The following is a 16,432-nucleotide window of genomic DNA, read 5'->3' as shown; positions in this document are numbered from 1 at the left end:
GATGACTTGTTACGACTATGACAGTCGCCTAAAAAAACGGCTAAATGGGACAGGCCTTTTAGAATTTTTTTGCACATCTGAACATACTAAAACAATGTTGGTTTCTAAACAGTACTGTGGATTCACGAGAATCTGGAACAATTGTAATGGCTGCGTTGAAATCTAAAGATTATGCTGTGTATCAAAAAAGACAAATCAGTGTGGGTTTTTTTGTATGAACTGTATATTCTGACGTGATGACCACGATTTTGTTCTGTTGGAATATTTTTGGATAGAGCACATTATTATTTGAAAGTGCAAAAGATATTTTGAAAATAAAATTTTAACTAATGTTTTATATTTTTCTACACTTGCCTCTTTTGTACTGAATTAATATTTTATCAATTGTATATCAATTTTTTTTTAATTTCTTGAAATAGTGTTGCATATTGTTTTTAATCCTAAAGGAGCAGCCCTTTTGCAAATTGCACTTTTAATGCTTTAACTAACCAAGTTAATTACAGTATTGTATTTAATAATAGATTTATGGTATTAAATGGGTTAATTTATTTTAGTTTTGTAACTTTTTGATTTTTTTTGTTGCCTTTTTATTTGTATCTGTCTTTATCCTCCTGTCTTTAGCTGGGATAGATGGGCAGCAGAAGATCATGTACTTCGTGACACGGATGAGAATCGCAGATTACAGCGTAAATTGGCCAAGAAAGCTGTGGCTCGCATGTAAGAATAATTTACGTGATGTAAGCATCGTTACATACCCCAAAGTATTTGCAAAGTATATAGAAAATACTAGGCTGCTTGGTCAGATAACTGAATAAATCTTTAATCAAAAATCTGGTATGAGGTTCCAAGGTTCCGTCTAAAGGATAAATGAACTGAAGTTTGAGAAACGAATGAAGTGTTACCCTGCTTATTTCCAATACAACATGTTGCCATGGGCATAGATATAGTGCATTAGAATTGGTCCCCAGTAAGAATGGGCTTAAAAGGTGAGTACATGTGCTCTTTGTAGCAACTAGTCGGCACAAAGCCACAACATGAATTATTCAAAAGTATTTAATGAAAGTTCTTTTGTTTGATTGTGACTGAAGGCCTTTGCACAAATAATGCTTTGTTTAGAGATTAATTATCATTTATCTTTCAAGACAAATTGCTTGGTCAGATACCTCATAAATCTTTCACCTGAGGGATTGCAATGCCAGAAACAGAAACTTCACTACATCATGCATACAGAAATCTCTTGCTTCAGAGATTTCTATCTCCCATCGACATGGCTGTGAAATGGGTACCTTAGAGCACTCGCCACTTTCCCAAAGTTTTCTTCAAACTGTGTGCAACAATGCAAGTGTTCACCAAAAATAAATGATATTTTATGTAGCTGCCATTGTGCTGGAATTCAACTGATGAGAAACGTTAACTAGGTTAACAAAACATAATAATAAAAAATATTAACTGGTGTCTAGGTGGTAAAGAGAAAAAAAACAACATGGTTTGTATAACAAATACAGTTTAACAATCAAGGATGTGCATCATTCCTTTGTATCGTGCTCTTGTTTTTAAAAGTTTGACTATGTGCCGTAATAGCTATGTTTGTTTAATTCAGAGGTGCATCATTTGTGAGTCTTTCAATGTCTTAACATCTGATGCCACAAACACCTTTGGACTCTTCAAACTACAGCCTAATGGAATTAATTAGACTGATTTGTTTAATGTTAACTTTCATACAATTAGGAAAAACAAAGGGAAAAAGACACGTCGTTGCCGGCTGCCTGGTGTTGACTCAGTGCTAAAATGTCTTCCTGTTGATGAAAAAGAAGAGAATGATGAAAACTGTGAGTATCTGTTTGCCAAACAAAATTTGTTTTATTTAAAGCGTAGATAGACACAAAAAGCTGGAGTAACTCAGTGGACTAGACAGCAGCTCTGGAGACAAGGAATCGGTGACTTCAGGTTGTGTTCCTTAGAAACTTAGAAACAGAAAAATAGGTGCAGGAGTATAGGTGCCAGCACCGCCATTGCTGATCATCTAAAATCAGTACCCCGTTCCTTCTTTTTCCCCATATCCCTTGATTCTTTTAGCCTGATGAGCTAAATCTAACTCTCTTGAAAACATCCAGTGAATTGACCTCCACTGCCTTCTGTGGCAGAGAATTCCACAGATTCACTACTCTCTGGGTGAAAACGTTTTTCCTCATCTCAGTCCTAAATGGCCTACCCCTTATTCTTAAACTGTGACCCCCCCCCCCCGGTTCTGGACTCCCCCAACATCAGGAACATTTTTCCTGCATCTAGCCTGTCCAATCCCTCAAAAAATGTTATATGCTTTTATAAGATATTCTCTCATCCCTCTAAATTCCAGTGAATACAAGCCCAGTCGACCCATTATTGTATCATATGTCAGTCCCGCCATCCCGGGAATTAACCTGGTGAACCTACGCTGCATTCCCTCAATATCAATAATGTCCTTTCTCAAATTAGGAGACCAAAATTGCACACAATACTACAGGAGCGCTCTCACCATGGCCCTTTACAACTGCAGTAGGACCTCCTTGCTCCTGAACTCAAATCCTCTTGCAATGAAGGCCAACATGCCTGCTGCACCTGCATGCTTATTTTCAGTGACTGATGTACATGCACACCCAGATCTCATTGCACCTCCCCTTTTACTACCATTCAGATAATAATCTGCCTTCCTGTTCAAGGTGGATAACCTCACATTTATCCTCATTTTAAAACATCTGCCATTTATCTGCCCTCTCACCCAACCTATCCAAGTCACCCTGCAGCCTCATAGCATCCATCTCGCAGCTCACACTGCCACCCAGCTTTGTGTCATCCACAACTATGAGATGTTACATTTAATTCCCTCATCTAAGTCGTTAATATATATTGTAAATAACTGGGGTCGCAGCACCCCACGTTTGTTTTATTTAAATCGGTGAAGATATCTGTTTGGATTATTAAGTTGACATTAGGAGGAAAGATTGCACATTGGTGCTTCATATCTGCTGGAAATTAGGAATGTGACGGGACTTGATTGACATTTATAAGGTCCTGACGTGTCCTGACGGGGGGGGATATTGAAAGGATGCTTTGTCTTGTGAAAAAACCCTGACTCACTTTTTAAAAATTTAAAGGGAGGTAAAAAAAATTTGGGTTTGTGGACCTTTGGGACTTCGACTGAAATGGTAATGAAACCAGATTCTTTGAATTTTAATTCTATGGACCTTCTATTTCTTTCAAATTCCCTCTCCCCTGACTCTCAGTATGAAGAAGAATACTAATTTTCTCCAGAGATGCTGTCTGATCCCGCTGAGTTACTCCAGCTGTTTGTGTCTATCTTGTTTGACAGGAATGTTTTGGCTGATCTGATAGTTACCATGATCTTATTGAATAGAAGAGCAACTCAAGGGGCCGGATAGTCTACTTTTTATGTGCAGTGCCCCCCATAATGTTTGGGACAAAGACCCATCAATTATTTATTTGCCTCTACTCCTCAATTTGAGATTTTTAATTAAAAAAAATCACATGTGGTTAAAGTGCACATTGTCAGATTTTAATAAAGGCCATTTTTATACATTTTGGTTTCACCATGTGGAAATTACAGCAGTGTTTATACATAGTCCCCCCCATTTCAGGGCACCGTAATGTTTGGGACGCAGCAATGTCATGTAAATGAAAGTAGCAATGTTTAGTATTTTGATGCATATCCTTTGCATGTAATGACTGCTTGAAGTCTTCGATTCATGGACATCACCAGTTGCTGGGTGTCTTCTCTGGTGATGCTCTGCCAGGCCTGTATTGCAGCCATCTTTAGCTTATGCTTGTTTTGGGGGAAAGTCCCGTTCAGTTTTCTCTTCAGCATATAAAAGACATGCTCAATTGGGTTCAGATTGGGTGATTGACTTCGCCACTCAAGAAGTGAGCATTTTTTAGCTTTGAAAAAGTGTTGCTTTAGCAGTATGTTAGAGATTATTGTTTTGCTGTAGAATGAACTGCCAACCAATGAGATTTGAGGCATTTGTTTGAGCAGATAGGATGTGTCTATACACTTCAGAATTCATTATGCTACTGCCAACAGCAGTTGTATCATCAATGAAGATAAGTGAGCCAGTACCTTCAGCAACCATACATGCCCAGGCCATAACACCCATCAACGTGTTTCCCAGTCCAGGCAAAGTGGTATGGTTTGGATCTTGGGCCGGATAGTCTCCTTCATACTTTGCTCCTGCCATCACTTTGATATGTTAATCTTTGTCTCATCTGTCCACAACCTTTTCCAGAACTGTGGTTGCTCTTATAAGTACCTCTTGGCAAACTGTAACCCAGCCATCCTATTTTTGTGGTTAATCAGTGGTTTGCATCTTGCAGTGTAACCTCTGTATTTCTGTTCATTAAGTTTTCTACCGACAGTGATCATTGACAAATCCACACCTGACTCCTGAATAGTGTTTCTAATTTGTTGGACAGGTGTTTGGGGATTTTTCTTTATTATAGAGAGAATTATACTGTCACCAACTGTGGAGGTCTTCCTTGGCCTGCCAGTCCCTTTGTGATTAGTAAGCTCACCAGTGCTCTCTTTCTTCTTAATGATGTTCCAAACAGTTGATTTTGGTAAGCCTAAGGTTTGGCTGATGTCTTTGACAGTTTTATTCTTGTTTCTCAGTCTCACAATGGCTTATTTGACTTTCATTGGTACAATTTTGGTCCTTATGTTGATTAACAGCAATAAAAGTTTCCAAAGGTGATGGAAAGACTGGTGGAAAGACTAGTGCTGAGAGCTCTCTTATACCTGCATTAAGGAGGCAATTAAACACACCTGAGCAATTACAAACACCCATGAAGCCATGTGTCCCAAACATTATGGTGCCTTGAAATGGGGGGGATTATGTATAAACACTTCTGTCATTTCGACATGGTGAAACCAAAATGTATAAAAATGGCCTTTAATAAAAACTGACAATGTGCATTTTAACCACCTGATTTTTTTTTTCTCTATTACAAATCTCAAATTGAGGCAAATAAATAAATGACGGGTCTTTGTCCCAAACATTATGGAGGGCACTGTATGTAAAGTAAGCTGAAAGGCAACTGAAATTGAAGTTACTGGAAATATTCTTAATATCTTCGGTCAAGGAACATCTGCAGGGAGCAAAACGAAGAATGCTTCAAGTATGTGAGCTGTTGAGCGTTTCTTGTACTTACTGTTTTTTACTTTGGATGTCATGCACCTGCAGTGTTTAATTTAGAATTGAAGCAGTGCACGTTTGTCAGCTCTTGGAGTGAAGTGCTTAACTTGCTTAAAAGTGCTGGCCGGTGGTGTAGTTTACATTTAATTGACCGGGGATGCACATTAGCCAAGTAGATTAGTGGCACAACTGCACAAAATCTTTTAACATTCTGATTTAAGTACAACTGGCAACTAAGAGAGTGATTTAATGCTAATTTCAGACTCCTTGGTGCATGTGTGATGCGAGCAGCTGATTTAGTGACCGACATGTGAATTTCTACTATTACATTTTAACGATAGAAATCAACAACTCTAACGATGAAAATCCCAAATGAAAATGACCTGCATTTGTTCAGAGCTTTTGGAACCCTGGTGTAAATATCCTGGTATTTCATGGCTGAAATTTTATAAATGCTAATCTCTGTCGAGTAGAGACTGATTTTGTCGGGTTTGTTCCCCAAAATTGGTACTACATTATGTTAAAATGAGTGCACTCTTTACCTCTTGCCTCTACCGCTTTCACCTTCTCTTTATCAAACTATCGGAATTCATCAAGGCAAAAGCTTCAAAAGCCATTAATTTTTTTTTCGGTGTTAATCCCCAAAATTGAAGATTTTGAACATTCGTTCCACACAAAGAAAATCAGTTTTATTAAGTTGCTTCAATGACCATTTTCCATTGTAGATTTAAAAATACAATAAAACACATTTCAATGAAAGTTAAATCTGTAATCTCTATGAAATATTAATCATTTAAAATCTATACAGCAAGGAGAATCAAAGATTAGAAATATTAAATTGAGCTCAGTGATCTTTTTGTTTTAATACATAATTTAGCCTTTGTTAGTCGTACAGTGTGGAAGCAGGCCCTTTTGCCCAACATGTCCCATCTACACGAGTCTCACCTGCCTGCATTTGGCCTATATCCCTCTAAACCTGTCCTATCCATGTACCTGTCTAATTGTTTCTTAAACATTGCGATAGTCCTTGCCTCGGCTACCTCTGGTAACTTCTATAAACCCACTGGCCTTTGTGTGCAAAAAAAGATACCCCTCAGATTTCTATTGAATCTCCATTCACCTTAAATCTATATTCACTGGTTTGTGATTTCTTGTACTCTGGGCAAGCGATTCTGTGCGTTTACCTAATATTCTCATGATTTTATACACCTTAAAAAGATCACCTGTCATCCTCCTGTGTTCCAAGGAATAGTGTCCCAGCCTGATCAACCTCTGCCCATAGCTCAGACCCTCGCGTCCTGGCAACATCCTTGTAAATCTTCACCATACCCCTTCCAACTTTACAACATCCTTCCTATAACTTGGTGCTGAGAACTGAATGCAATACTCCAAATGTGGCCTCCCCAACATCCTGTAGAACAGCAACATGACCTCCCAACTTCTAAACTCAGTACTCTGACTGAAGGTCAATGTGTTTAAAGCCTTTTTGACCACCCTATCTACCTGTAATGCCACCTCCGAGGAACTTGCTAATCATGCCATGTACGTTCTCATCTCATTGTTATTTTGATTGTTTGAAGAAGAGGAAGAAGATGAGTTGCTGCCTTGTACTCGATGACTACAGTTTCATGATTTCATGGAGTCACAGCTTGGAAATGGGTCCTTCGGCCCAACCTGCCCATGCCGATCACGATGCCCATCTACACTAATCCCACGCCTGCGTTTGGCCCTATCCCTCTGAACTTTCCCTATCCATATACCTTTCCTATCCAAATGTCTTTTACATGTTGTTATAGTGCCTGCCTCAACTACCTCCTCTGGTATCTCTTTCCATATACCCACCATCCTCTGTGTGGAAAAAGTTGACCCTCTGGTTCCTATTAAATTTTTAAAATCTAAAACCCTCTGTTCCACAACATTCCCCAGGGTCCTGTCATTCAATGTGGAGGTCCTGTCCTGGTTTGACTGCTCAAAATGCCTGTCTTGCACATATCTGCATTAAACTACATTAACCATTCTTCACCCTATGTGCCTGACTGCAAGATCTTGCTGTAATTTTTGATAAAAAAATTCACTATTTATGACTTTAGAGTCGTCTGCCATCTTCCTTCTCATTCAATTTGTTGATATAAACCACAATCACCAATGAGCTCAGAATGGATCCCTGATGCACACCACGAGTTACAGGCCTCCAGTCTAAAAAATAACCTTCTATTATCACCCTCTGCTCCCTTCCATGAAGCCAATTCTTTCTCCCTGGCTCCCATGCAATCTAATTTTACAGAGCTGCCGACTATATTAAACCTTACCAAATGCCTTGCTCAAGTCCATATAGACAACATCTACGGCTTTGCCCTCATCAACCTTTTTAATTTACTTCAAAAAATATAACCGGTTTTGTATTATACTATCTTTTATGCACAAAACCATGCTAACTATCCCTAATCAACCACTGTCTATCCAAGTACCTATATATTATCCCTCTGAATACTTGCCTACCCCAGATGTTAGATTCACTGGTCTATAGTTCCCTGGATTTCCGTTGCAGCTCTTCGTAAATAGAGGCACAACATTAGCCACCTTCCAGTCTTCTGGCACTTCACCTGTGTCCAAGGATGATTTGTATATCTCAGCCACCCTGATCAGGCCTGGAAGATTTATCTATCTTCATATGCCTTAGTACCACCTTAACTGAAATTATGACTCTCCTCAAGACATATCTATTAACTGTCCCAAGTTCCCCACCTTCATGTCTTTCTCCATGGTAAAAACAGAGGAGAAATACTCATTGAGGACCTGCCATCTCCTGTGACTCCACATAGAGATGAGCGCTTAGGTTTCTGAGGAATTCTATTCTTTCTCTAATTACCTTCTTTGATTTAATGTGCATAAAATCATTTTGGATTTTGGATCCTTAATATTATCTGCCAGATCTATTTCAATGAAAATGAGGAATGGACTTGTGTCGTGAGTATAAACTTTATATGTACAACCTTCAGGGACCTTAAATCTGAACTTGGTGCCAAAGCTAGAGCATTCTTGGAGAATAAAATGAATCTATTTATGCTTTTTGTGAGTAATGATCAGTTTTCATTGCATCTTGCCAGACTTTTATTCATAATGGGACATGTTCCTAGAGCAGTGGTGTGAGTTCCTAAAGCAAAGTTTGTCATTTAAAACTCTGAGCTTGAGTTTACTAACGGCCTGTATGTATATGATTGACGATTTCATTAGAATATTTTTCCCTTTTGAAGCTTTAAGTGCTACTTCAATTGATGAGGTTGAGGACGATGGTGATGACGATGAAGACGATATAGATGGTTCAGATGAAGAATTATTAGACTGTGAAGATGACAGTGAACCAGACGAGATAATAGAAATGGTAAATAGAAAAGTAAATATTGGAAGTGCTCAGCAGCTATTACTGTTTCTATGGAGTGTGAACCAGAGTAATTGATATGGGTCTTTACACCAGCCTGAAAGGTGTTCAATTTGGTAAATTTTATCCATCCATTCCAGAACATTACAAAATACTTGTTGGAGATTTTATTAAAAATCTGGAAATATGGTTTTTCGCCATCTGGTTGTAAGTTGAATGCATTTGTAATTGAATTTTAATTGAAAATAATTTAATCGTATTATTATTCCCACAATTGCTTTTGTGGGTAATTGGTTAGATCCAACATGTTCGTGCACAAATTATTTTATCTGTGGACTGGTTTCCATTGATTATTGCCAGTAAACTGAAGCTCAGAAGGTGGTGTTCACATTAATTCAACATTGCTTAATGCAACTGCAATTAAAAATCCGTATCCATGAATTACTATCCTTCACCAAGGTTTAAGGAAAATACAAAGATTATAGTGATTAATGTATTAATAACTTTGAAGTTGTAAGAATCGCACTAAAATAATGTAACTTGTTTCTTGAAATTCTAGAAGGAAGATCAAGAGACTTGCTCGAAAAAAGAAATGGACGAAAAAAGCATAAATATAGAAATTCCAGAAATTTTGAAGAAGAAATTAGAGGATGATTGCTATTATATCAACAAAAGGAAAAAGGTAAGACTTACTTGTGAAATATGACATTTTGTTTTTGCAACTACTTTTGGGTTGCCATTTGGCAAGTTTGAATGATGAAGGGATGTGTTAGAAATGTAAAGTTTGCCAAAAGCACTCGCGTTTATTCATTTGTATCTGTAATTTTCAGTGATCAGAGCACTTTTTAAAACAGGGACCAGTTCTCACTGATCTTTAGGAAGGAGCTGTAAATGCTGGTTTACACCAAAGATAGACACAGAATTCTGGAGTAACTCAGCAGGACAGGCAGTATCTCCCACTAATCTTTGGGATGGCAGCAACTTTTTTTTGTCATTTGTTGCATTTTAAAAGAGCTTCAATTCTGGATTCTTTATTTTAAGAAAACAAATGAAAGAAAACCATTTCATGGGTGTTTCCATTCAATGTTACAATGGAGTGCTGCATCTGCCCCTTAACGTCTATCCGATTCCTTTGCAAGTACCCCATAAACTTTCCCGAATTAAGTGTTTTACTTGTAATGTTTCCAATTTGGTATATTGCGTTGGTAGCTCCTCCTGATTGTTGGGGGGAAATTAATACATTGGACAACCATATTACTACTGTTCATTCTGAACTTAACCCTGAACTGCCAGTCACCTATCACATTCGAAATGATTCAATTTATTGTCATTGTCAGTGTACAGTACAGAGACAACGAAATGCATTTTTAGCATCTCCCTTGAAAGGGAGACACAGGGCGTCGCGGTGTGCCCGCGCCTGCCGCCATTCCCCATTTCACTGAGCACATTAGCCTCCAATATTGCTCTTTGAAATATTGCATCTTTTTAGATTTACGATTTCACGTAATCTACATTTTCAATATTTATTCTATATTGGTGTCATGATTTCAGATCATTCTGGTTTTCCCATTGGCATTTTCGTTTACCATTTTCTTTGCGCTGCCCTCTATCCTGTCATTAACCAACTCTTGTTGTCTCTCCTCCCACCCTTCTTAACCCATTTTATCCTTCTCCTGGGCTTCATGAAAAATGGTTCTGAAATGGTTCTCCTTTTGTAATTCCTCACCTTATGAAAGTATTTAGCATTTAAAAAAAAAAGATATCAGATTTGCAGCATCCAAGGTATTTTGGTTTTGAGAAAAGGTCGAACTAATATGCATTGTATTATGCGGATTTGATGACAGCAAAATATTGTAAATCTGGAATTATCTTATCTTTGGGCAAAACTGTAATGTACTGTAACATTAAATTCTTTGCATATCTTGTTACATTTTTGTTTCTTTTTGAGTTCATAATTAACAGCTGGTGAATCCAGAATCTTGCATAATTAACAGCTGGTTAATCCAGAATCTATTGTCTATTTAAAGATAGCGGAGTCAGGGGTTATGGGGAGAAGGCAGGAACGGGGTACTGATTGGGGATGATCAGCCATGATCACATTGAATGGCAGTGTTGGCCTACTCCTGCACCTATTGTCTATTGTCGATATGACTCAAATCGACATTGGTTATTTTGTACATTGTACCACAGTTTATAATGATGTTTTAAATACTAATAAAGAAATAAATTGGAGGGAAATGAAAGGAAAAGTGGAGACTTTGAGATTTGCTTCAAGAGATTTTATTGCATGATTTCATGGAGAGATGGCGGCAGTGAACTGCTCACCAGTTCTCTGACTTCACAGCAGAATTAGCCGACAGTTATACTGTGCAGTAAACAACTATTATTTTTTGTTAGATACAACTATATGAAAATAAATTCCGTCCTTGGCTATATGTTTTCCTATAACTACCATCTACCACATGGGTATTAATTATTTAATTACTCATAATGTACTTTTTATTTATGTTAATCTTACTCAGCAACAGATGATTAATACGTCAAACATAATCCAAGGGCATCTTGATATTATTCGTTCTCATCTTTCAACCAGACTGCCGCGCTTCCTTATCTATCTTAATTTTGTTGTGTTTGCATTCACCATTCTATACATTCCCAGACAAGAGGGAATGTGTCTGATTTCTTATTTTGCCAATTCTAATCCTACGTGAAACATTTTGCGATTAATGCGGCTTTTTCAGCCAATGAAAGATCTCGGCATCATCAAAGCAACACTCAGATTCCAATGAATCCTCATTACATCCCACCTGAGAAGAAGTAAGTGTGACTAATGACTTTTGAAATTCCAAATGCGCTCGATTTTATGAATGGTGAAAGATTAAGTCTAGCCATTCATTGCACTTAAACATGTCCACCATCTTCAAATGGGCTTGTGCATTGAAGCCCTGGTTGATAAATCCATTCTCTGTAGCGATCTGGGATCTTAAGAGCAGAACGCATTGCGTACATCAATCCAATTGGTGAATCTAAATGAGGTGCTGGGACTATTGATTCAGATTGAGGCAGTGCAGCGTAGGTTCACGAGATTGATCCCTGGGATGGCGGGACTGTCATATGAGGAAAAATTGAAAAGACTAGGCTTGTATTCACTGTAGTTTAGAAGGATGAGGGGGATTCTTATAGAAACATATAACATGATAAACGGACTGGACAAGCTAGATGCAGGAAACATTTTCCCAATTTTGGGCGAGTCCAGAACCAGGGGGGCACAGTCTTAGAATAAAGGGGAGGCCATTTAAGACTGAGTTGAGAAAAATCTTTTTCACCCAGTTGTGAATTTGTGGAATTCCCTGCCACAGAGGGCAGTGGAGGCCAAATCACTGGAAGGATTTAAGAGAGAGTTGGATGGAGCTCTAGGGGCTAGTGGAATCAAGGGACATGGGGAGAAGGCAAGCACGGGTTATCGATTGGGAATGATCAGCCATGATCACAATGAATGGCGGTGCTGGCTCGAAGTGCCGAATGGCCTCCTCTTGCACCTATTTTCTATGTTTCTATGAAACTATGAATTAAAATAGCATAATGCTATGTACAGAAAGCAAAGGGTGGGTGGACACTTTGTAGGCAGACACTTGTTATTTAATTTTGCTGTTTTTCCCTTTGCAGTGTTGAACTTTGTAAAGAAATGGTGGACGGTTTAAGAATCACATTTGACTTTTCTCTGCCTATGATTCTGCTCTATCAGTATGAGCATGCACAATTCAAGAAGATTACTTCATCCAAATTTTATGTTCCAATCAAGGAAACATTGTCACATATTAGGTAAGGAAAACAGATTGTATCTCTGAGAACATTATTATTAAAACAATCCTTTTATTTAAATATGTTTGGAGTAAATTAACTATTCATCAGTGTGCAGTATTTATATCTGAGCTATATTGCCAGGCTTCCTAAAAAAACTATTTAAAAAGCAGCAACCATATTTCTTTAGTGCTTCTACATTCCCTATTGAAGCACTTTAGAGAGAGTAAGTTCCTTTTGAAATGTATGCTTATTTGTCCACAAATGCAGCAGATTGTTAACGTGCATCTTGGTCATAAATAGTGGTTGAAATGTAACCAGGTCACAATAGACAATAGGTGCAGGAGTAGGCCATTCGGCCCTTCGAACAAGCACCGCCATTCAATGTGATCATGGCTGAACATCCCCAATCAGGACCCCGTTCCTGCCTTCTCCCCATATCCCTTGACTATTTTTAAGAGCCCTATATAGCTTTGTCTTGAAAGCATCCAGAGAACCTGCCTCCGCCGCCCTCCGATGCAGAGAATTCCACACTCACAACTTAGGTATGTTACAATACTTACCTTCAGCGGCCCTGCAATTCTGCCACTGGCCGTGTGCGCGATTTTGGCGCGTTTGAGAGGGGGGGGGTTTAAAACGCTGGGTTTTTTTTCGACCTGGTCCTGGATTATATTTGTTGGAGTGCAAGATGTTGCTAAAGAATCGTTCCGACGGCCGTTCTGTGTGGTTTTGTTTTAAATTCGCCCGACAAGTTAACCGCTGGAGTGATTTTAAAATCAGTTTCTGAGGCCGTCAATGCCGACAACGGGGCCGGATTTTATGTAGGGGGCAGGTAAAAGAAAGTAGTTTATTTTTATGTATAAAAGTGTTTCTTAAGATGCATTTAATTCACATTTTAAGTTGCGAAACGGTGATTTTTTTCCCCGAAGAACCGGCAGTGCATTTGCTGCAGATATGGGAACTAAATCACCGCATCCTCAACGTTCCAAATGGTCCCGTTCCAGAAAATCCCACAGGCAAGTTGATTTAAATGGCCATTAATTTACAGGTATTAAACATTAAATTCCTTCCATTTGGCCTATAAACCCATGACAATGAGATTTAAAAATCATGTTATATTCTGAATTCTTGTGTGAATGTTATTTGGACACTTAGGCTATATAAAAATGTTAATCTATTCTTAAGAAATGGTTAGATGTTTAGATCTAGTAATTTAATTTTATAATTAGCTACAATTAGGTAACTAATTAATTATATGCTTTAATTTCAAGTCATCTAAGTAAGATTGTTTCATATTTGTTTCAGAATGCTTCTATCTATAATTGAAAATTTCTTTCAGTTCTCTTAAATTTTAAGAAAGTTATGGCCTTTTAAATGTTCTCGATCACAGCTTTTGTCAATGAAAAAGCAATAGGGAACAAGTTGCCAATTTCCGAGTATGAAAATGGCCATAACTTTTTTAATACTGAAGATATGAAAGTGAATTAGGTGCCAAATTTAACCTATTTTTATGCTTTATCTGATGGGATAAATTAAAGACATGATTTTTAAAATCTCAAAATTTTGTAACATTGCTACACAACTCTCTGTGAGAAAAAGTGTTTTGTCGTCTCCGTTCTAAATGGCTTACTCCTTATTCTTAAACTGTGGCTCCTGGTTCTGGACTCCCCATCATCGGGAACATGTTTCCTGCCTCTAGCGTATCCAAACCCTTACCAATCTTAAATGTTTCAATGAGATTCCCTTGCATCACCTACATAAACGGTGTCAATATTGATTCCATTTTAATTTTAATACTCAAGATTTACTACTTCAGATAGTGCCATCAAATCTTTAATTACAACTAAATGCTTTAATATTTCAACGTTGAATGATATCTCCAACAATATAGTATTCTATCCTTTGAGTTGCACAAGCAGATAGTGGTAAAGAAGGCTTATGATATGCTTTGTTTCATCGCCCAGGTCAATGAATATAAGCATAGTAGAGGAGCTGTTCAAAGTTGACTGGAAAGGGACCCTAGCAGGAATGACAGTGGAATAGCAATGGCAGGAATTTCTGGGAATAATTTGGAAGATGCATGATCATCAGGGAGAATGAGGCGACTGGCTGACAAGGGAAGTCAAGGGCAGCATAAAACTTAAAGAGAACGCATATAATAGGAGAGACATTAGCTTGGATGCTGTAGAATCGGTATGGGTAGAACTGCGAAATAGCAAAGGACAGAAACCACTTGTTGGAGTGGTATACAAACGACCAAACAACAGAAGGGAGGTTGGGGACAGCATCAAGCAGGATTTAGGGATGCGTGTAGCAAAGGTACAGCAGTTATCATGGGTGACTTTAGTCTACATATAGATTGGGCCAACCAAATTGGTAACAGTGCTGAGGAGGAGGATTTCCTGGAATGTATATGGGATGGATTTTTAAACCAATATGTATGGGAACTGACTGGCAGGGTATTGTGTAATGAGGAAGGATTAGTTAGCGATCCTGTTGTGCAAGGCCCCTTGGGCAACAGTGACCATAATATGGTGGAATTCTGCATTAAGATGGAGAGTGACACGGTTAATTCAGAGATTAGGGTCCTGAACTTGAATAAAGAAAACATTGAAGGTATGAGATGGGAATTGGCAAGGATAGACGCAAATTATACTTAAAGGGTTGACGGTGGAGATGCAATGGTGAAGATTTTCAAAAATGCACGGATGAACTCCAGAAATTGTTCATCCCTGTCTGGCGAAAAAATAAAACTGGGAAGGCGGCGCAACCGTGGCTGACGGGGGAAGTCAAGGATAATATTAAAGCCAAGGAAGAGGCATATAAATTGGCCAGAAGAAGCAGAAACCAGAGGAGTGGGAGAAATTTAGAACTCAACAGAGGAGGACAAAGAGGTTCATCAACAAGGGGCAACAAAGAGCATTGCAAGAAAGCTTGCGTGGAATATAAAATGTTACTGTAGAAGTTTCTTTAGGTATGTAAAATGGGAAAAGATTAGTGAAGACGGATGTAGGTCCCTTGCAGTCAGAGACAAGTGAATTTATATTGGGAAACAAAGAAATGGCAGAACAGTTAACCAAGTACTTTGGTTCTGTCTTCACTAAGGAAGACACAAATAATCTCCCAGAAATACTAGGTGACTGAGGATCTAGTGGGAGGGAGGAACTGAAGGGCATCCACATTAGTTAGAGAATGGTGTTGAGTAAACTGGTGGGACTGAATGCAGATAAATCCCCAGGGCATGATGGTCTGCATCCCAGAGTACTCAAGGAGATGGCCCTAGAAATCGTGGAATGCATTGGTGATCAATTTTCAACAATCTCTCGACTCTGGATCAGTTCCTGTGGACTGTAGGGTAACCAATGTAACTCCACTTTGTAAGAAAGGAGTGAGAGAAACGGGGAATTATGGTTAGCCTTACATCGGTAGTGGGGAAGATGCTGGAGTCAATTATTAAAGCTGTTATAGCAGCGCATTTGGGGATCGGTCAAAGTCAGCATGGATTTATGAAGGGGAGATCATGCTTGATTAATCTTTTGGATTTTTTTGAGGATATAACAAGTGGAATGGATAAGGGAGGGCCAGTGGATGTGGTGTATCTGGACTTTCAAAAAGCCTTTGACAAGGTCCACACAAGAGATAGTGTGTAAAATTAGAACACATGGTATTGGGAGTAGGGTATTGACATGGATAGAGAACTGGTTGGCAGACAGGAAGCAAAGAGTAGGAATTAACAGGTCCTTTTCAGAATTCAGGCAGTGACTAGTTGGGGTGCCACAAGGCTCGGTGATGAGACCCCAATTGTTTACAATATATATTAACTATTTAGACGAGGGAATTAAATGTGACATCTCAAAGTTTGCGGATGACACAAAGCTGGGTGGCAGTGTGAGCTGCGAGGAGGATGCTATGAGGCTGCAGGGTGACTTGGATAGGATGGGTGAGTTGGCAGAAGCATGGGAGATGTAGCATAATGTGGATAAATGTGAGGTTATCCACTTTTGTGACAAGAATAGGAAGGCAGATTATTATCTGAATGGTGTCAGATTAGGAGAAGGGGAGGTGC

At 38.6% G+C, this 16,432-nt stretch overlaps 1 protein-coding gene across 1 annotated transcript in view; it reads left to right on the top strand.

Moving 5' to 3' along the window:
• The window catches only part of LOC129702605 (male-specific lethal 3 homolog), a 42,619-nt gene that overhangs the window by 15,441 nt on the left and 10,746 nt on the right, over positions 1–16,432 (top strand). The window contains 6 exon segments of the mRNA XM_055644410.1: positions 622–717; positions 1,729–1,829; positions 8,441–8,568; positions 9,125–9,267; positions 11,233–11,382; positions 12,232–12,387. Coding sequence (XP_055500385.1) covers positions 622–717; positions 1,729–1,829; positions 8,441–8,568; positions 9,125–9,267; positions 11,233–11,382; positions 12,232–12,387 — 774 coding nt within the window.

The sequence above is a fragment of the Leucoraja erinacea genome, chromosome 13 (genome assembly GCF_028641065.1).
Source record: "Leucoraja erinacea ecotype New England chromosome 13, Leri_hhj_1, whole genome shotgun sequence".
Taxonomy (NCBI): Eukaryota; Metazoa; Chordata; class Chondrichthyes; order Rajiformes; family Rajidae; genus Leucoraja; species Leucoraja erinaceus.
Note: the sequence above shows the minus strand (reverse complement) of the source record. Positions and strands in the feature narration are given on the sequence as shown.